The sequence below is a fragment of the Scyliorhinus canicula genome, chromosome 9, assembly GCF_902713615.1.
Source record: "Scyliorhinus canicula chromosome 9, sScyCan1.1, whole genome shotgun sequence".
Lineage (NCBI taxonomy): Eukaryota > Metazoa > Chordata > Chondrichthyes > Carcharhiniformes > Scyliorhinidae > Scyliorhinus > Scyliorhinus canicula.
The window spans coordinates 15,139,099-15,161,967 of record NC_052154.1 but is presented as its reverse complement, the minus strand read 5'-3'; the positions used below and the strand labels follow the sequence as shown (position 1 = coordinate 15,161,967).

General features: G+C 42.7%; 1 protein-coding gene across 2 annotated transcripts in view; it reads left to right on the top strand.

Moving 5' to 3' along the window:
- The window catches only part of wwox (WW domain containing oxidoreductase), a 1,021,417-nt gene that overhangs the window by 3,037 nt on the left and 995,511 nt on the right, over positions 1 to 22,869 (top strand). For both annotated transcript variants that reach the window (XM_038806252.1, XM_038806251.1), the window contains exon 2: positions 1,302 to 1,366. Coding sequence is in view for 1 of the 2 variants with exons in the window: in XM_038806251.1 (XP_038662179.1) it covers positions 1,302 to 1,366 (65 nt within the window). In the remaining variant the exon portion in view is untranslated. The remainder of the gene's footprint in view (positions 1 to 1,301; positions 1,367 to 22,869) is intronic.

The window sequence follows — 22,869 nt, the reverse complement described above, 5'->3', positions numbered from 1 at the left end:
GCCATGGACATATTCTCTCCATTTAATCCTGCCTTGGGCCAAACACTGCAGTTGTTGTCAAATATAGCCCTCGGCTCTCATCTCCTTTTCTGTATCCATCCTCTTTGTGTTTCTTTATCTGCCTTGATTTCTCTCTCCTTGCAGGTTCCGTGTGAGAGCTGGCCATGTAATGGCTTTCTCAAAGTACGGTCTATTCAATTCCATTATTGCCTTTTGATTTGGTCATATTTTCTTGCCTAAACTCCTCCACCCCTCCCTGACCCCAGATTTCTACTTGTTTCTCATGCACTCCACTTTAGTAGGCCATTCATGCAACCAGTCACTTAAGAGTTTGGCCCATGGAATTCTCATCCTGGATCATTGTTTGTTTGGCTCCCTCTCTACTTTCTGTACCTTTTAAAAACCCATCTCTTAGATTGGAGAGTTCTTATTTCGGCTTCCTACCCCACTCGTTTTCATGTCATAGGAACGGAGTAGGACATGTGGCCCCCTGTCATTCAAAATGATCCTGGCTGATCCCCAATCTCAACTCTACCACCATATCTCATAATCCCTTGATTTCTGTAATATCCAAAAAGCTGTCAATCACATAATTTAACGTATGCAACAACTGAGCACTTGCAGCTCTCAAGGGTCAAAAATTCAAAGATATAAAATCCTCTTGAGTGAAGAAACGTTTTTTCATCTAACTTCTAAATGGCTGACTTCTAGATTTTCCTGTTGGGGAAACAACGTCTCAGAATTGTATGCTTTCATTCTGTCCAAGGTTTAGTCATTTAATCTAAAACTGTCATGTCCAAGGACTAAATTGAGGCAGGTTTTTAATGTCAATAGCTTTTCCAAGTAATTATTGAATCCCGTAAAACCACCATCAAATGCTTCCCCTCCCTCATTTCTCCTTTTTTTTGCCTTCTCCCAGCACTCCCAGTCTCTCACCTGCCAATTTGGTTGGACCATTGTAATGTACAGCGTGTGTTAGAGTAAGCGTTTGATGTCTGTACTTTACCTGTTGATTTGGTAGCCTCTTGTGCTGGGCATTCGATATTGAGGATATCATTTTGAGTTTTTACATCTTTTATAAAGTAACATTAAAAGCAATGTCTTCCTTAAGTAAAGTGTCTTTGCTTGCAGTATGTTTTCTTTTTACAATTTTACCGTCATCAAATTTTCTTTGCAATGCTTATATTGTTTTGTCTTTCTCTTTTACAATTGTATACAAATTTTGTTTTTAATTTGGAAATAGATGCACCAGTAAAGAATTGAAGGCAAATAAATGAACTTATTTTCTCTTTATCCAATAGTCACATTGAGCTGAAGACCCAATGGGACCACCCAAAAACAGGAAAAAAGAAACGTGTAGCTGGAGGTGTGTATTTTATACCACATTTTAAAAAACTAGAACCCTTTTTGTGATGTGTCATTAATAATATTTTTTATTCACAGTCATGAAGTGTAGAACTTGCGACATAGGACAAGTGGTAGTGATCACTGATACCTTAGAACAGGTATTTTCAAAGTGGGCATCATGACCCGCGGGAGGGTTGCGGATCCGTCCATCATGGCGTTCCCGATCGCGGGAATTCACTCACAATAGCCGCTGGCTTTTAAAAGTGCTGGTTGTGAGCGGCTTTAAAAATGACGGCCGCGACCAGATAAAAAAATGCGGGCACACTGCGCATGCATGCCCGCTCATTAGTGCGCATGCACGGAACCCAGTGTGCTGGCGCAGGAAAACATTTTTAAAAAAAAACAAGTAAAATTTAAACTGGATTGTTTTGTAATAAGGAAGAGAGGGCCAGAAACAAACAGGCCAGGATCTCACAACTAAACCTGCTGGTGAGAATGGCTCAGGAGAATCCACAGCAGGACAAAGCAGTTGTGGTGTGAGCTCCAGGGCCTTTGGTGAAGAGCCAATTAGGAAGTAGCTGAAATCAGGCTCAAAGATGTACAAAGACGATTTTTTTAAGGTATGGATGTATTAATTGTGCCAATGCAAATCGGGATGCAAAGCCCATGGGCTGCATTCTCCGCTGGCGGGATGCTCCATTTTGCCGGCAGCCTGGGGTTTCCCGACAGTGCGGGGCTGCCCCACAATGGAAAACCCCATTGACCAGCCGGTGTAACGGAGCATCCCGCCAGCGGGGTGAACCAGAAATTTGGCGGGGCGGAGAATCCAGCTCCATGTGTGTTATATGCAGGGAAGAACTGGCAAATGAAATTTTAAAACCCTCAAAACTTCAAAGGCATTTGGAGACTAAGCATGTCGAGTTTGAGGACAAACCTCTTGATTTTTTTCAAAGGATGCAACGAGAACTTTAATCGTCAGCTGAAGTCTTCAGCAGAAATGTTACAAGTAGCCTCTTACATGGTAGCTTACCGTTTAGTTAAAGAGAAACTAGCAGAGAGATTAAATCTCTCTGCAGTATTAGATATAGTTTGTACAGTCATAGATGAGAGGTTAATTGAAAAAGTGAAATATATCCCACTTAGTGATAACAGTGGCTCGCTGAATTTGTGATTTTGCTGAGAATTTAGAAGCCCAGCTTATTTCTTGTTTAAAATCAGCGCAGTGTTCTCAATACAACAAGATGAAAGTACAGACATTTCAGATTGTGCAACCTTGCTAATTTACGTTAGGCACAAAGAATTTGCTGTGCTACCTGACAATACCAACCCACATGACTGGCGCAGAGATTTTTTGAAGCATTGAATAGTTTTGTGGTTCAAAAGTACGGGCTCGACTGGTTTCGTTGCAGAGGAATCACAAGTGATGGAGCAGCCAACATGACTTGGAAAAACAGCAGAGTTATAGTCAGCATTAAGGAGCCAGCTGGTCAGGACATTGTTTGGAATCATTGTTTATTCACCGTGAGGCACTGGCATCGAAAGGATTTCCATCCGATCTTGAAGTGGTGTTGAAATGAATTGTGAAAGTTGTGAATTTCATTAAATGCAGCGCACTCAATACCAGACTTTATGACACACTGTGTTTCGACATGGGCGCCGAGCGCACACATTTATTGTTGCACACAGAAGTACGTTGGCTGTCAAGGGATCGGGTGCTACTTGGAGTTTATGAACTGAGGTACGAAATCCATGCTTTCCTCGAGAAATTGTCCTCTCTGGCTGATTCGTTTGCTGGTGAAACTTGGATGATAACTATGTCTTACCTTGCAGACATCTTTTCAATTCTAAATGAACTGAACCTCAAATTGCAAGGGAAGGATGCTGATTGCTTTTGGCACTGTGAAGACACCAAAGCTTTCCAAAAGACATTGAAAGTTTGGCAATTGTGAGTGCGAGGCCAAAATTACTACATGTTCACCACATTGCTACGGCACATCGACAAGCCTTATTCAGTTGCATCTGTCTGCGCTGATCAACAATTTTGGTCGTTACTTTCCAGAGGAGAAGTTAAAGATTTTGAGAGAAGAGGTGGGTGAAAAATCCCTTTGAGTTTGAGGCCCAGAGTCAGTTGTTAACTTGTAGCTGACTCCAAATAAAGAAACTTAATTTCTGCGCATCAGCTGTGACAGCACATTAAAAACACGGCATAAGTCAATGAGGCTGTCAGCATTCTGGAGTAGCATCTCGGAGGAGTATCCGGAGCTGAGTAAAACAAGCATTTTGTTGCTTGTGCCTTCACAACGACCTACATGTGCGAGGTTGGATTTTCCGTCCTCACAAAGATGAAGACGGTACAAAGGAATCGGCTGAATCCGGCACCCGATATGCGCATAGCCTCCTCCTCCCGTGAACCTGATTGGAGTGAGGTCGTGAGGACCAAGCAGGCTCACCTCTCACATTAAAGGTGAGAGATAAGAGCAAATGGTGGGTCGCAAAGGCCGGCTGGCGTAAAAATAGTTGGTAAAAATAGGTTGCCAGAAAAAACATTTGCAAAACACTGCCATAGAAGTCTAAATGTTGCAAGCTGTTTCATGTATAGCAAAATGCATTTCAGGAGTTTCCGTGTAGATCGATGATATTTCAAGGCTTTTCTTGAAGTCTGTATTCAATAAATTTAATTAGGTTTTATGAAGATTTTATTGAATTGGAAAATCATGAAAGTTCTGCTCGATCAACTATAGTTTGGGGAATTTAGTATGAATGGAAATATTGCATACAGAATCGGAATAATTATGAAAGCCCAATAAAAAATTGTGATGTGATTTCTACAGACAAGCAAATTTTAATGACAAATTTACAAATGTCTTTTTCCCCCCATCAATACTTTTTATGTCTAAACATTGAGGAACCTACATGCTTAAAATAAAAATAAAGATTTTAAGTAGGAGTGGTATTTCAAGCTATTCTCTGAATAATGTAGTGAGGTTTCAATTGAAAATGTTATATGCTTATAAGTGCACATTTATATATTATTTTGGTTGTGGTTCATCAGAAACCAGAATGAGTGACTGGATTTTTGTAATATGGAGCTTTGTGGACAATTACTTTTTCTGTCACTAATTTGTAAAGATATGGGCCAGGATTCACCCTACCTGGCGGGGCGGGGGGGGTCCCGGCGTGTTGGAGTGGCGTGAACCACTCCGGCATCGGGCTGCCCCAAAGGTGCGGATATCTCCGCACCTTTAGGGGCCAAGCCCTCACATTGAGGGACTAGGCCCACGCCGGAGTGGTTCCCGCTCTGCCGGCTGGCGTGAACGGCCTTTGGCGCCACGTCCGCCGGGGCTGAAAGGACTTCGCCAGCCGGCATACGTCCGCGCATGTGCCGGAGCGTCAGCGGCTGCTGGCGTCATACCAGCGCATGCGCAGGGGAGGGGGTCTCTTCCGCCTCCGCCATGGTAAAGACCATGGCGAAGGCGGAAGAAAAAGAGTTCCGCCACGGCACTGGCCCGCCCGCGATCGGTGGGCCCCGATCGCAGGCCAGGCCACCGTGGGGGCCCCCCGGAGGTCAGATCCCCCCCCCCCCCCCCCGGACCCTGGCGCCCGCCTACGCCGCCAATCTCGCCGGTCAGGTGGGTGGTTTAATCCATGCCGGCGGGAGAGACCTGTCAGCGGTGGGACTTCGGCCCATCGTGGGCTGGAGAATCGCTGCGGGGGGACCGGCGTGGCGCCCCCCCCCCCCCCCCGCCAAATCTTGGGGGGGGGGGGGGGGGGCAGAGAATTCGGGACACGGCGGAGCGGGATTGACGCCGGCTCCGGGCGATTCTCCGACCTGGTGGGGGGTCGGAGAATCCCGTCCTGGTGAGATTATAGCTAACCATCATAATTCCCTTAACTTCCAAGAGACACTGTCCTTTTGTGAACAGTGGACCACTGTTTGTGTCATTTTAATAATATCAATCTTCAATTTTTTTTGCACCCAGCATCCGAGCTGAAGTGAGACAGAATAAGATCATCCTCAACCTGACCAATAAGCCTCGACTTGAGCAGCATAAATCATGGCATTGCTTGGACCGACCATCCTCATGACTCTTGTTGCGTTTGGAGTCTTGTGCTGTTTTGTTTCTTAATGCATTACAAAAATTCCAAGATGGGGCTCACCAAATTGCAGTTCCTTTGTTAATTTGTTGGGGAATAATGTTCTTTGGGCTCCATCTTGACACAAACAGCTAAGATGATGTTGGGTGCATATTGTTAGGAAAATAAAGGTAGTTTTCAGGGATTTATATTAGAAATATTAGAAATAAAGTATAGTTATAAGCGATTGAATTTAATGTTTCTGTGCCTGGAAGAGTATAATCTGTAGTGTGAGTCATAATGTGAGAGGTTGGTTAAGTTCCAACTGTGCCACTTGTGCTTAGAGAGGGCTACAGTGTAAAGAGTAAATAAACCAGCAGTAGCTGCTTAGCAACTAGGGCCTTGTAAGGTAGGGAACCTTTTGAGTTTTCGTTTCGCTAATTTGATTGCAATTGGAGATAGGCAGTGTGAAAGAAGGCAGCTCTTGCAGCTCTGCCAGAAGCAGTTGATTTTAGAAGGCTAAAGAAGGAGCATCTCCCTCTCAGCCCTGTGATAAGAAAAGCCATACTATGGTTAAGAAAACAAATGCTAGAAACCTAGTCCAGCTAGTCAAGGAAACTAGAGAAATGAAGTGAATTTGCCAAGAAGTCTGAAGTTAACGGAACAGAGGAAACTGGGAACAGATTACTGTTCAGTAAAGTTACAGAGATGAAAAGATATTGGATTGTGAGAAGCTAGAAAGATATCCGGTGCAGTGCTAAAGTTTGTGAGAAATTGCTACAGTTTGGGCGACATTATTTGAAATAATTGTGGAAATCGGTGGCTGGACCTCGAAGTTTGTGTGAAAGCCTTTATTTAAGACAAAGGAAACCTGAAGGGAGAGGTATAAAACCTGAAAGCAAAACCTGGATGGAAGCAGATGAGAAAGCATAATTTAAAAGAAGATTCAAAAGTGTGAATTTTGAAAGCGGAATTTCAAACTACTCGTAAGGAAGCCGGAGTTCAGTGAAATAAGGTGGCTCACGATATAAGAATCATCTGGGGGGATTTTGAGGAGAAATCCACAGACATTCACTTGGGTTCAGAAAGGAGTGTTTCTTACCATAGTCATCTTGTGTGCTTAAAAGTGACTTTTTGTGTTAATGAGGTCATTGTAGTTTAAGATGTACTTTGTAATCTGTGCTAATCTTAAAACCTTTGTGTAATTTTGCTCCCATTGTCACTGGCGGGGAGGGTGCAGATGGTAAAGATGACGGTTCTCCTGTGGTTTTTTCAAATTTCAGGAACTACTATTGGGCGGCGAACATAGCAATGATCAGGAAGTAGGTGGTGGGGGAGGGGTCAGCGTGTAGGGGTACATGTTTTGGGGCATTGGTAACGGCAACTCTGCCGTTCATGCCATCTTTGTACTCCACAAGCCCGGTGGTAGTGGGACAGTGGTGGAAGCACATGGGAGTGGGAGGGAGCAACGGTATGGGCTCTAGTTTGTAGCAATTACCGGTTTGTGCTGGAGGAGCTAGATGGGGGGTTTCGGCGATGGTAGCGAGCTGGGATTGAGCGGCTAGGGCACCTGTTTATTGACTAAAGCTTTCTGCGCTTGGAGGACTTGGGAGGAGAAGTTTGAGCTGCTAGGTGGGAATGGATTACGCTATCGCAGGTGAGGGAGTTTGCACGGAGGCAGGTTTTTACCTTTCCGCTCCTACCGCCCCAGAGCATACAGGACAAGGTAGTGTTGAAAACGGGAGTGGGGAAGGGGATGGTCTCTGAAATTTATAAAGAGTTCATGGAATGGGAGAGAACCCCGATAGGGGAGGTAAAGCGAAAATGGGAGGGAGAGTTGGGCAAGGAATTAGAGGTGGGCTTGTGGGAGGATGCCTTGAGTAGGGTTAACATGTCCCCATCGTGTGCCAGGCTCAGCCTGATACAATTCAAGGTGGTCCACCGGGTGCATATGACTGGCCCGTATGAGCAGGTTCTTTGAAAGGGTGGAGGATAGATGTGGGCGGTGTGTGGGAGGGCCAATATGTTTTGGGCATATCCGAAGCTTAGGGGATTCTGGCAAGGATTTGCCGATGTCATGTCCACGGTATTGAAGGTATGGGTTGTTCCGAGTCCAGAGGTGGCAATTTTTGGTGTGTTGGAAGACCCAGGAGTCCAGGGGGTGAGAGAGGCTGATGTTTTGGCCTTTGCCTCCCTGGTAGCCTGGAAACGGATTTTATTGGCGTGGAGGGACTCGGAGGCCCCGAAAGCGGGAATGTGGGTTAGTGACATGGCCAGGTTTCTCAGGCTTGAGAAGATCAAGTTCACCCTGAGAGGATCGACGTTGGGGTTCGCCCGGAGATGGCAGCCGTTTAACAACATAGTTGGGGGAAATTAAGCTGTCAGCAGATATAAAAGGGGGGGGGGGGAGGGTTGGGAGGGAGGGAAGTAGGGAAATGGTTGAGGGGGAATTAGTTAGTGTGGGAGGGGGACTGGGGAACTGTGTATGTAAGCCATGTTGGCTGGGTGTGGCTGTTGGTTGGGTGGGTGTTACTTTATTATTTTTCCTCTTGAAATTGTTGTCAAAAATTTATAAATGCCTTAATAAAATGTTTTTTTTTCAAAAAAATCTGTGTAATTTTATGATGAGGGGGAAGTAAAGAGTATTTTTTATCATAATCCAATTTTTCCATGTTTGAACTTGACGCATACAAACACATTTGTCCAGCATGAATCCCACTATAGGTTATACCCTTCCAGGCACAGAAAGATTAAATTATATCCACTTACAACTATACTTTATTTCTACTGTTTACCAATACAAATATAAAGTCCTTAAAACTACCTTTATTTCTCTAACAATATACAACATGTTTTTTCATGTCGTCCTGTTAAAACTAATTAGCGGTCCTATGACTCTGTTCCTCCATGTTTTATACAAAAAAAAAGTAAATGACTCTTTTGAGTCAGGGTTCCATTCCCTGTCTTTCCATCCAGTTATAATGCCCACTGGGATTGTAACAACATTCCAACTCGTATACCACCACGAGCTATGACAGTGCTATTCTTTATGCTTAATAGTTCTTGGGTTGACAATGTCCTAGTTGAAAAGGCCATGTATATTACTCCCTTCAGTACTTTTCCACTGTTTGAAATTCTGAGCACCACAGTGCTCTGAGTTTCACTGAAAGCAAACTTACCCAACATTCATGATATCAGGAGTGAGTTTGTCAGTTCACTACTTGACTGGTTTTGTGCTTTGGATTCACAACAAAAGGGAGCAAAACTGCAGTAGCTTATTTGAGATACTTCCAGCTGTTGGAGAGAGCTGGCTTTGGCATTCACCTGATTCTCAAAGGACATAGCAGTAACTGGAATGTTTAATCCTGGATACGTATTGTAATCCTAGGATTTCAGTATTCAGTTTTGGAAATCCTATGATGAGGAATAGTTACCAGAAGAAATGTGGAATGTTCCTTAGTTTCAGCAACTCTTTAGAAGTTTGAGCATTTCAGATTGATACTTGGTCCCAGAGTAGTACAGGAACTTTATTTCTAATGTAGAAATCATCAGCTGCAAGTTCCCCTCCAAGCCACACCATCCTGACATGGAACTATATCACTGTTCCTTCACTGTCACTGGGTCAAAATTCTAGAATTCCCTCCCTAACAGCACTGTCGGTGTACCTACAGCACATGGACTGTCGCAATTCAAGAAAGTGGCTCACCAACATCTTAAGCGCAGTTAGTGATGGATAATAAACTCTGGCCTAGCCACATCCTATGAAAGGATTTTTTTTTTAAGAGTCTGATTAATACGACTATCACTGTGCTATGCAGTATAACCCCTAGTTTCAAAAATAACCTTTGAATTTCCTTCAGATTTCACGGTTGTCAGGGTGACAGAAAAGTAATTTGCTCTTCATTTTTCCTACACATTTGAGAATTGCTAACACTCAAATATGTGATTGTTTCACACTTTCTGATAGCACGGTTTTCTGAAATGACTAGGTTTGTGATTTATAGTTCAAAAGCAACCAGCATTACTTTGACTTTTAAAAGTTTCTAAATAAGTATTTAAAAAAATAAAGTCTAACCACCTCTGTGTGACTGATCAGTTGCTGTCCTTTCTCTGGCATTTACAAGGTTGGCCAGGCTATAAGTGCCTGTTAGTGTCCAAAGATGTGCATGTTAGGTGGGGTTACGTGGATAGTGCAGGGGAAGGGGAGCGAGGATTGGGTGCTCTTTCAGAGAGTTGGTGTGGACTCGATAGGCCGAATGGCCTCCTTCTGCATTGTAGAGATTCTATGCATTCTAATAGTTTAAGACTCGCAACTTTTAAAGAAACCCACATCTCCAGTGATCAACAGTCCACCTGCTATCGTATTCATGAAAACAACCTCACGACTAATCACTACCATTTGAAATATGTCTTGGCCACATATGTAAAGAGCACTATTATGGAGTTTGATATAATAATCGCTTATTGTCACAAGTAGGCTTCAATGAAGTTACTGTGAAAAGCCTCTAGTCGCCACATTCCGGCACCTGTTCGGGGAGGCCGGTACGGGAATTGAACCGGCGCTGCTGGCCTTGTTCTGCATTACAAGCCAGCTGTTTAGCCCACTGTGCTAAACCAGCCCCTATCATCTTGCGGTGAAACTTGGCCAAAGCTGTCTTAGACTGCTGTAACGACGCTGTCGAAAAAGTGGTGACCTGAATCCCTGCGATCTTGGAATGTTATCATTGGTTTCTTATGACCACTGCTGAGCATCCTCCTAGACTTCAGGGAAAAATACACTCTATGCTGGGGGAAGGAGACCCAGATGCGCTATGGTAATACAATCAGTCTGGTAGCTCACAGGTTGTTAAGGCTCTGCTTGAGTCTTTAAATTCAGCCTGCATCAGTGATGGATTAAGTGCATTGAGCACCTGGACTACTTGTACTCTTGTCGCCATGCCTGGGCCCTTCTATGTTGTCTTGGAGCTGCTAATCCTATGAAATATCTGGCCTCAAAGGTCCGATCCAACTCCATAGACTCCAAATTAGTGTTGAGTACAAAAGGACTTCTTCAAGAACCAGAGAGGTACATCGTGAGCTATGCTGGAAAATGAGCTTGATCCCTCTATAAGCCCACACCCCCAACAAAGTAGATACGGTGAAGAAAGGGTTAGCAGCAAAGAAGAAAAGGAAGGCGACTGGCAGAGATTAAAATTAAATACTCTCTTGTGTGAGACTATAGTCACCCAAAACAGATATTGGAACACAGACTGTATGATTGACTCATAAATATGAAGGAGGTATTACAGCAATACACATTTACTGCTGATAAAATAGCCTGGCTTGACCATGATGATATGAAATTACAGGTTATTGCCCTATACCCAGCCATACAAAAGAAGAAACTACTCTTCCAATCAAACTCTGCCTAATTTTCTCCCTCACTGACCCTTACACCTGCAATTATTTGGAGTATGAAGGAGCCATAATGCAAGTCAGTATTTGCAGGTGCAACCTTTCTTGAATTTCTCACCACCGTCTTAGATTTTTCGCAGGCTTCAAGGGTGAATTTCCCTGCCGCCTTGTGTATATTGTACCCTGATTGTGATGCCCTGCACAACTGAATGGTTTTCTCACTGTGAACATTCATGCAGGAAGAATGGCTCTTTGAGCAAGTTTGTGGAAAAATACCAGTGCTATGGTCTATATCAGGGGTGGGCAAACTTTTCCGTGCAAGGGCCGCATTCAGAAATTCACAATTTTAAAGGGCCGCATAGTATATTAAGTAAAATAATTAATATTTTAAATAGCCAAAATAAAAGGTCTTTAAAGAAAAAAAAGCACATTTATTTGAAAAATAAAGTAACTCAGTAAGTAACAGAACAATGTCAATGAGAATGATGCATCTGACTGCAGTCATTTACCAGTTTGTTGAAATCAGGTGTCAAGTTGCTTGTGCTGATCCTTAACACTGACTGAAGATTTGAGTCTGTGAGAAGTGATCTGTTCTTTGACTTGTTAACTTTCATTATAGAGAAAGTCTGCTCACAAATGTAAGTTGATGCAAATAGCACAAACATCTTTCTTGCAAATGTTCTCAGATTTTGAAACTTTTCTGAATGCAGAGATGCATAAAACTCGACCAGTGGTTTACTTTCAAACATCGCCTTTAAAGAGTTGTCGGCTTGCAAATCAATCAGTTCCATCTGCAGTTCTTCAGTAGCTGTTTCAATGTCACAGGCAAAAGGTGAGCTGAGCAAACCGAACTGTCCTTCAATTGCCTTGAAATCAGCAAATCTTCTGGTAAATTCCTCTTTTAAAGCCATCAACTGGGAACTGTACTTGTGCGCTAATGCTTCTGTAACTGCTCGTGTTTTCAACAGAGGAAAATGAATAAAGTTTTGCTCATTCAGCTGCTTGGTAAAAAGTTCGAGTTTCGCTTGAAAGGCTTTCACTTCCAGGTACAATTCATGAGCAAATACAGCTTTGCCTTGTAGTTTTGTGTTTAGCTCATTCAGCTTTTGCATTATGTCCACAGCAAATGAAAAATCACAAACCCATTCGTCACTCTCCATTTCCTTTGAAAAGTCACAAGAGATGTCTTTCATATTGAAAAACATGACAATCTCTGCTTTGAGGTCCCACACCCTCTTTAGTACTTTTCCCATGCTTAACCAGCGGACATTTGTGTGGTACAGCACATCAGTAAAATCTGCCTCGATGTCTTCCAAGAAACTTCGGAATTGCCTGTGTTTCATTCCCCGTGCTCTTATTAAATTCACTGCACGCACCACTGGATCCATAACATGTTTGAGTTTTAAAGAAGATTTACAGAGGCTTTCTTGATGTATGATGCAGTGAAAAGACAACGCACTGTGTAGTGGAAATTCTTCTTTGATTTTATCATTCATCAACCTCACAAGGCCAGAATGTTTACCTATGAGTGCAGGAGCTCCATCAGTTGTAATACTTGCCAGTTTATCCAGGCTTAATCCAGACCTGATTAGACTGTTAATGACACAGTTGTACAAATCTTTTCCAGTAACTGTGTCTTTGAGAGACTCCATAGATAACAATTCCTCTGTAATCTCAAAGTTTTTGTCAATTCCTCTGATGTAAATGAGTAACTGAGCAGTATCCTGAATATCAGTACTCTCATCTAAAGCAATAGAATACCACTGAAAACTACCACTGGCTGTCAACAGCTGTTCTTGAATATTCACTGCAATTGCATCCATGCGACGAACAATAGTTCTTCGTGAGAGAGATATGGTTTCTACTTTTGACTTAGCTTCAGGACACACAACACTGACAGCATCAACCATGCAATCTTTAATAAATTCTGCTTCTGCAAATGACTTGTTTTGCTTTGCAATTTTATTGGCCAATATAAAACTTGCCTTTGTCGCTTTCCTTTGTAAAGATGAAGTTTTCGCAAACATAGTTTGCTGTTGCTTCAAACTTTTTACCAGATCAGTTGCTTTCTTTTGCAGTTCTTGCTTTGATGAATTGTGTCCAAAGTTAGCATGCTTGGTTTGAAAGTGCCGTTTCAAATTGTATTCCTTGAACACAGCAACTGTTTCATTACAAAGCAAACATACAGCTTTAACTCCAACATCAGTAAAGAAATACATTTCAGTCCACTCTTTGTTGAAAACACGGCATTCGTCTTCAATTTTGCGCTTTTTCAATAACCTCGAGCAACTCATTTCGCGCGGGAAGCCAACAGCCTAGCTGAGTCAACGATAAAAACGCGTGTAGTGGAGTGGATGAGTGGGGCTGTCTCATTGGTCGGTTTAGTTGGGTGTGCGACCAATAGGAGTCCAGGTTACAAACTATAATCCTTATTATTGTTTGTAACCTGGACTCCTATTGGTCGCACACCCAATTAAACCGACCAATGAGACAGCCCCACTCATCCACTCCACTACACGCGTTTTGATGCGGTCCGCCAATGAGGTGCCCAGAATCGTAACCGGCATTTTTGAAAAGCCGCCGGGGAAAAGCCGCTGAAGTAAATGCGCTTATTAGCGCATTTACTTCAGCGGCTTTTCCCCGGCGGTTTTCAAAAATGGCGGTTCTATGCGGCCCACCAATGAGATGCCCGGAATCGTAACCGGCATTTTTGAAAAGCCGCCGGGGAAAAGCCGCTGAAGTAAATGCGCTTATTAGCGCATTTACTTCAGCGGCTTTTCCCCGGCGGCTTTTCAAAAATGCCGGTTCTATGCGGCCCGCCAATGAGGTGCCCGGAATCAAAACCGGCATTTTTGAAAAGCCGCTGAAGTAAATGCGCTTATTAGCGCATTTACTTCAGCGGCTTTTCCCCGGCGGTTTTCAAAAATGCCGGTTCTATGCGGCCCACCAATGAGATGCCCGGAATCGTAACCGGCATTTTTGAAAAGCCGCCGGGGAAAAGCCGCTGAAGTAAATGCGCTTATTAGCGCATTTACTTCAGCGGCTTTTCCCCGGCGGCTTTTCAAAAATGCCGGTTCTATGCGGCCCGCCAATGAGATGCCCGGAATCGTAACCGGCATTTTTGAAAAGCCGCCGGGGAAAAGCCGCTGAAGTAAATGCGCTTATTAGCGCATTTACTTCAGCGGCTTTTCCCCGGCGGCTTTTCAAAAATGCCGGTTCTATGCGGCCCGCCAATGAGGTGCCCGGAATCAAAACCGGCATTTTTGAAAAGCCGCTGAAGTAAATGCGCTTATTAGCGCATTTACTTCAGCGGCTTTTCCCCGGCGGTTTTCAAAAATGCCGGTTTTGATTCCGGGCACCTCATTGGCGGGCCGCATAAAAACGCGTGTAGTGGAGTGGATGAGTGGGGCTGTCTCATTGGTCGGGTTAGTTGGGTGTGCAACCAATTGGAGTCCAGGTTACAAACTATAAGCCTCATTATTGTTTGTAACCTGGACTTCTATTGGTCGCACACCCAAATAAATCGACCAATGAGACAGCCCCACTCATCCACTCCACTACACGCGTTTTTATGCGGCCCGCCAATGAGGTGCCCGGAATCGTAACCGGCATTTTTAAAAAGCCGCCGGGGAAAAGCCACTGAAGTAAATGCGCTAATAAGCGCATTTACTTCAGCGGCTTTTCCCCGGCGGCTTTTTAAAAATGCCGGTTACGATTCCGGGCACCTCATTGGCGGGCCGCATAAAAACCTTTGTCGGGCCGCATGCGGCCCGCGGGCCGTAGTTTGCCCACCCCTGGTCTATATTGTGGAGATGCCGGCGTTGGACTGGGGTGAGCACAGCAAGAAGTCTTACAACACCAGGTTAGAGTCCCAACAGGTTTGTTTCAAACATGAGCTTTCGGAGCACTGCTCCTTCCTCAGGTGAATGGAGAGGTATGTTCCAGAAACATTTATATAGACAAAGTCAGAGATGCCAGACAATGCTTGGAATGCGAGCATTTGCGGGTAATCAAATAATTACAGATCCAGAGATAGAGGGTAATCCCAGGTTAAAGAGGTCTGAATTGTCTCAAGCCTACCAACTCTCCTGGCTTGAGACAAGTCACACCTCTTTAACCTGGGATTACCCCCTATCTCTGGATCTGTAATATATGATTACCCGCAAATGCATCCGAGCATTGTCTGGCATCTCTGACTTTGTCTCTATAAATGTTTCTGGAACATACCTCTCCATTCACCTGAGGAAGGAGCAGTGCTCCGAAAGCTCGTGTTTGAAACAAACCTGTTGGACTTTAACCTGGTGTTGTAAGACTTCTTACTATGGCAGCTCATCAGTAAGGGAATTATGTCTCCTGAGAGGGGAGGAAATTGACAGTGCAAAACTGATACTGGTTTGATTTGGTATTTGTTTTCTGTCTCTGCTTGTGTTACATGAATAGAGCAGAAAAAACTTAGATGAGTCCAATGTCAGTTATTTTCTATGATGTGGAGATGCTGGCGTTGGACTGGGGTGGGCAGAGTAAGAAGTCTTACAACACCAGGGAACATTTTTTACAGGCCAGAGTTTAGAGAACCCCAAGGTGTATCATGGAGTTCACCTGACCCACTATTTTTAATAGATTTTGGTTTTGGGGAGCACAAGGGCCCACTCTACAGCTGTGATGCTACAGAGATCTAAAGTACATTTAAAAGAAAACAATGTTTATTCTATGAATCCTGTTAACATTTTATAAACACACAGTAAACATCTTAGCAACTATCAGCTCAAATACTAACCCCAAAGAATACAGTACTCTATAAGTAACCCTTAATCTTTCCTGGCAGCATCCATAAAGCAAATACCCTCTTTAACAAAGACAGCAGGTTTAAATTCTCTACTGGGAGCAGTTGTCATTTTTAAATTAGCAAGTGATCTGAAGACATTCTTGTTATGCAGCGGGAGATCAAACTTACACCGTGTTTGGCTGTATACAGCTCCAATTCTGAAAACAAAACTAAACACACACTGTAGCTGCCAGCTCAAAAGCGAAAGTAAAAGCAGACAGACAGCCCAGCTCCACCCACACTCTGACATCACTGTAGCTATTTGATAAACACCCATTTCTTAAAGGTACTCTCACGTGACAAATCCAACAGGTTTGTTTTTGGATCACTGGCTTTCGGAGTGCAGCTCCTTCATCAGGTAAATCAATTAATTTCTAGACAAGGAAAAATACATATTGGTAAGAAGGACTTTATATGGAAAAGCATTTTGTTCCTTACATTTGAGACAGTAATCTATTACGTTTGCCAGAAAGACATAAGTTAACAGAATTCCAGTGTTTTTAGCATTGCTTAAATGTTAAATCATTTGATTACTGTTCAAATTTAAAAATCAAGTTGACAGTTCTTTTTTAGGTCAATGTAGATATGATGAAGACCAGAAACGAGGAGGTGTGAGCCGGAGTGTGGCCTGAAGGAATTTCTATGCCCAGTGTTATGAAGTTTAAAAGTTCAATCGTTGCTGGTTAGTAGTGGTATGGACTGATACTTCAACTTCCTCATAGTCTACAGTGACAACAAACCAAATGCCTAAAAATGGATGCACAGCTGAACGAGGAGATATTAGAATGGCTGGCCAAAAGCTTGGCCAAGGAGTGTCCGAAGGGGGAGTGTGGCGACAATGTGGCTCAGTGGGGCATTCCAGAGTTTATGATCTAGATGGCTGAAGGCATGGCTATCACAATACCACAGGGTATATTCATTTATAGCCAACAAAAAAGGCTGGCATTGTATGTGGAAAAGCTTCCAGTTTACTTTCTTTATTGGGAATTGAAGTATAGTCCATTGTATGGACCAAAACAATTACTGATATTTGTTTGTATTTATTCATATACTAGCAATTCATATGCTATTTGTGGGCCAAAAGGATGTTTGTATGCCCAAGAGGTTAGAGTTGGAAGATTGCAGGATTTGGGGGAGGATTGTACAGCTGGAGGAGGTAACAAATGGGTAGTTACAGGCTCTGAAGTATTTTAAACATGAGGATGAGAATTTGAAAAGTGTGAGAAGAGCTCGTGTAGATCAGCGAGCTCGAGGATGATGAGTACATGTGACAGGATGGGTATATCTTCCAAATTAGCATTCAATTTTAACTTCTGAATTAAAAAAAGATAAAAACCAAACCCCTGCATATTTTGCTTTATTTGTGAATGGTTTCACTTTGCAAAAGACCTTGACGACACTTCTTTGATAGAGGATATTGTTTTGTTGCACGCATGTGGTGTATTTTTAAATGGCTTGTTTTCAAATTTTGTGCATAACAATATTTGATCTTCTAAAACAAAAATCTGTGTTTTAAACAGTTGTTTGATGTTTGAGTCAGTTATCACCCATTAGCTGAAGGTCAATTCAACTCAGATGACCCCCCCCCCAATAATGGATGACAGAACAACATTAGTGAATATCAGGAACGACTTTCCTGTTCTCTTGATTGAGCGTTTATCCTAAAAACCCTAAAAATCCATCCCACGACCTCATTTTCTTCATATAAGTTTAGTTTTTTTGTTGTCTGGAAATGATTGTACCCTGTTGGGTGATTGGCTATGAGATTGTGAATAGATTAAAGATGATGCAACAGTCTTTTTTTTAATCCTCCGTGGTTTGAGAGTTGCTGGCATTGTTCCCATCCATAATTGTTTTTGAGAAGATGGTGCGAGGCACCGTCTTGAACTGCTGTGGTTCATTTGGTGCAGGTGCACCCACAGTCCTGTAAGGAACGGAGGTCCTGGAGTTTGACCCAGCAAAATTAGCAAATTTCAGATCAACCTTTTTTTTAAGAAAATATTTAATTGAAGTATTTGTAATTTTCACAATTTAATATATTGACATTTCTAAAACAACCGCGCGGATCAACGCACAAAATACCCCCTAAAATAACGTCAAACAATAAACCACCTACCCCACTTCTCCCGCCCTATCTCCAATTACCCATATGCTAAATTTCCTGTCTTTATTTAACATTACCATGACTCCTATTTTCCTCCTCCTTCTCCCCCCCCCCCCCCCCCCCCCCCCCCCGCTGACGTTCAGTTTTTGTAAAAGAAATCGATGAACGGCTGCCAACTCCGGGCGTACCCCTGTACTGATCCTCTTAGAGCGAATTTGATTTTTTCCCAGACTGAGAAACTGTCATATCGCTGACCCACACTCCTGATTTTGAGGGCTCCGTGTCCCTCCACCTCAGCAAGATCCGTCTCCGGCAGATCAACCTTTTTCCACATGTGTTGCTTAAGCAGGACAACTTCTTCTTCCCCTATGTTGCAAGAGCTCTGTTGCACCTCGGTCTAAAATAACTATTTACGTTTGCATTGTTGCCATATGTCCAAATAATTTGTGGGTAGGACTAATCTAGACACAATTCAGATCAGGCACAATATATAATTTCAAATTCAATCCACATTGCAGATAAAATAGGTGCAGAGCGCATATGAGGCTTGTTCTTCTGTTCATCTCAAAAATTACATTAGTTTAAAAGTGTTTATTCCTACAAATTAAAGCAAATGAATGCTGTATAAATATTAACACTACTACACAAGATGACTGTCAATATGTTATCATAAATAACAACAACTGCTGGAAATAATCAGCTCTGGAGTTGGTATTTCTGATTTATGATGGCACAGTGGCAGCCGTTCATCGATTTATTTTACAAAAACTTAATGTCAGCAGTAAGGGGGGGAAAGGGAAAAAGGAGGGGGGGGGGAGGAAAATAGGAGGCATGGTAAACCCAACTTGGGTTCAGTTCCGGCAGCTGGCAACTGTGTGGAGTTTGCACTTTCTCCCCTTTGTTTTAAAATTTAGAGTACCCAATTCATTTTTTCCAATTAAGGGGAAATTTTAGCGTGGCCAAATCCACCTACCCTGTACACCTTTGGGTTGTGGGGGTGAAACCCATGCAAAAACGAATGTGCAAACTTCACACGGACAGTGACTCAGGGCCGGGATTCAAACCCAGGTCCTCTCGCTGTAGTCCCAGTGCTAACCACTGTGCCACCGTGCTGCCCTTGCACTTCTCTCCCTTTAAAAAAAAATAATTCTTGGGATGTGGGCTTCACTGCCTGGGCCAGCAATTGTTGCCCATCCCTAATTGCCCTTGAACTGAGTAGCTTGCTAGGCCATTTCAGATGGGACATTTAAGAGTCAACCACATCGCTGTGTGGGTCTGGAGTCATATGTAGGCCAGACTAGATAAGGACGGCAGATTTCCTTCCATGAAGGACTTAGTGAACCAGATAGGTTTTTATGACAATCGACAATGGTTTCATGGACATCATTATACTTTTAATTCCAGATTTTTATTGAATTCAGATTTCACCATCTGCCATGGTGGTATTCGAACCCGGCACCCTAGAGCATTACCTTTGATGTGTGGGTTTCCTCCAGGTGCGCTGGCTTTCTTCCACACAAGGCCATGATAAATTGCCCTTAGTGTCCGAAATTGCCTTTAGTGTTGGGTGGGGGTACTGGGTTATGGGGATAGGGTGGAGGTGTGGACTTCGGGTAGGGTGCTCTTTCCAAAAGCCAGTGCAGATTCGATGGGCTGAATGGCCTCCTACTGCATTGTAAATTCTATAATTCTATGAGAGGAACAGTTAATGTTTCATGGTCTGTGACCTTGATCATTCTTTCTCTCCACTGATGCTGCCAGACAGTTGACCAGAAGTTTGGTGTCACTGTTGGGAATACCGAAAGGAGGTGTTCTGCAAAGTGATCACCTAATATCATTTAGTCTCCCTAGTGTAGAAGAGATTGCATAGTGATTAGTGGATACAGTATAAGTAAATGCTATTTTTTCTGGAAGAAGTGTTTAGGTCTTCAGTGTTGAGGGTGCCTGAAGAGCTGACCTAGGCATCATGGAGGGAGTATTCCCTTCAGAAGGGTGACAATGAAGGGAAAGATATGTTTGGTGGTGGCATCCCGCTGAAGCTGGTGAAAATGGTGGAAGATGATCCATTGAATATGGAAGGAGATGCAGTGGTAAATGAGGACTGGAGAACGGCTACTGTGGCTCTGGGAGTAAAGACAAGAGCATAAGTGTGTAAAATGGAGTGACCGTGTTAGTAATGTGGTACAATTGAAGATACAACTCCTGTAACAAAATCAAGATTATTTTATCAAAAAATGCATCTTCGATCAAATAATTAAACAAGCTGTGGAAAGAGAATGGTTGAGCAGCTGAAATATTTCCTGCTACATAGTGAGTAAGGGTGCCATAATTAAAGTTAATTGCTTTTCACAAAAAACGTAACCGGATTGTGTACAATTTGACTTTGACAATTTTATGAATTTTTAATTTTACCGACACAAACAGTATCCTAGAATTGCAGAATGTATTGTATTGTAAGGTGTAAAGACAATTTTTTTCCTTTAGCTCCCTTTCCTCGCTTCCATTACCACCTTATTTGAAAATTAAATTGAGACTTAACCTTGCAATGAGGTTTCTTATTTGATGCTGAAATTAAAAAAATTTGTTCATGGGATGTGGGCATCGCTGGCTGGGCCAGCATTTATTGCTCATCCTTGAGGACAATAAGGAGTCATCCACATTGTTGTGAATCTGGAGTCACATGTGGGCCAGACTAGGTAAGGACAACAAATTTACTTCCCGAAAGGACATTAGCTTACTTCGATCCTACATGACTTGATTTGAATATAACTATATCAGCCAACAGTAAAAACTGTCATTTTAATTCTTGAGCTCCGAAGATTGAGTTAGATACCTGCATTAAGAAATATTTTATCTTAGAAGTATGATAAAACGTGTTTGTATAAGGTTGATGCTGAAAAATCAGTGTTATCTATTATCAGAAGCAAAATATCAGTGCAGTGGTAGTTTGCATATCATATCTCTCACTGAGTTGGCTTTCACTGTGTAATGTGTAATTACTGTGTAATGAAGTTACTTTGGAAAAAATAAAACCACAGCAAGACTATCAAGGAAGAAATAGCAAGGCATCTGGATAGAAATTATCCCATTGGGCAGACGCAGCATGGGTTCATAAAGGGCAGGTCGTGCCTAACTAATTTAGTGGAATTTTTTGAGGATATTACCAGTGCAGTGGATAACGGGGAGCCAATGGATGTGGTATATCTGGATTTCCAGAAAGCTTTTGACAAGGTGCCACACAAAAGGCTGCTGCATAAGATAAAGATGCATGGCATTAAGGGTAAAGTAGTAGCATGGATAGAGGATTGGTTAATTAATAGAAAGCAAAGAGCGGGGATTAATGGGTGCTTCTCTGGTTGGCGATCAGTAGATAGTGGTGTCCCTCAGGGATCCGTGTTGGGCCCACAATTGTTCACAATCTACATAGATGATTTGGAGTTGGGGACCAAGGGCAATGTGTCCAAGTTTGCAGATGACACTAAGATGAGTGGTAAAGCGAAAAGTGCAGAGGATACTGGAAGTCTGCAGAGAGATTTGGATAGGTTAAGTGAATGGGCTAGGGTCTGGCAAATGGAATACAATGTTGACAAATGTGAGGTTATCCATTTTGGTAGGAATAATGGCAAACGGGATTATTATTTAAGCAATAAAATATTAAAGCATGCTGCTGTGCAGAGAGACCTGGGTGTGCTGGTGCATGAGTCACAGAAAGTTGGTTTACAGGTGCAACAGGTGATTAAGAAGGCAAATGGAATTTTGTCCTTCATTGCTAGAGGGATGGAGTTTAAGACTAGGGAGGTTATGTTGCAATTGTATAAGGTGTTAGTGAGGCCACACCTGGAGTATTGTGTTCAGTTTTGGTTTCCTTACTTGAGAAAGGACGTACTGGCACTGGAGGGTGTGCAGAGGAGAGTCACGAGGTTAATCCCAGAGCTGAAGGGGTTGGATTACGAGGAGAGGTTGAGTAGACTGGGACTGTACTCGTTGGAATTTAGAAGGTTGCAGAAGGGATCTTATCGGAACATATAAAATTATGAAGGGGATAGATAGGATAGATGCGGACAGGTTGTTTCCACTGGCGGGTGAAAGCAGAACTAGGGGGCCTAGCCTCAAAATAAGGGGAAGTAGATTTAGGACTGAGTTTAGGAGGAACTTCTTCACCCAAAGGGTTGTGAATCTATGGAATTCCTTGCCCAGTGAAGCAGTTGAGGCTCCTTCATTAAATGTTTTTAAGGAAAAGATAGATAGTTTTTTGAAGAATAAAGGGATTAAGGGTTATGGTGTTCGGGCCGGAAATGGAGCTGAGTCCACAAAAGATCAGCCATGATCTCATTGAATGGCGGAGCAGGCTCGAGGGGCCAGATGGCCTACTCCTGCTGCTAGTTCTTATGTTCTTATGTATTGGCCGTCGAAGATTTTAATTGCAATATTCACCTTTTGTAATATGAACATAAAATCGCTCAGTCACTATGATTAAATAATATGTTGCTAATCTTGACTTTGAAGACTCCTGCAGCTGGTGGTGTCATCTGTCACTTCCTTCCAGCTAACCTTGCTTGTATTGCACTATTGACTTCATTGCAGTGTTAATGTAAGCCTACTTGTGATAATAAAGATTATTATTATTACAACTGGATACAATTTGCAATTTTCTATTTTGATCTGAAAAATGTTGGTTTTTCTTAACTTTGTAACTTTTTACTATTGAATACAACTTTCAACGATTTATTTTGCCTCCTGACACTCCGAAGCTTATCACACCTTCCAAGCCATCTATCTTAAGTATCTCAAAAGAAGTTCCTTTACCTGGAAAACGACAGTGGCCGTAGATGAGGATATGCATGTTTATGGCCCTAGTACTGCATTCACGAACCTACAAACTTAGGCTTCCATGTAAAATGTCTGCGCGACTACTTATTGGTTAGTTTAAAGCATGAAAATCTGTTGAGTAGATTTTTCTGTGGGAAGTGAACTAACAGACTCGTACTTGTACATAGACTTTCTGTGGGGTGTGCATGGTGGCAATCAAACATCTACACTCTGCAACAAATAAAATCTGAAGGAATGAGGTTCCATATTTAAAGTTTACTTTCGGAAAGCCCCACCCCCCCGGTGCACTTAGACA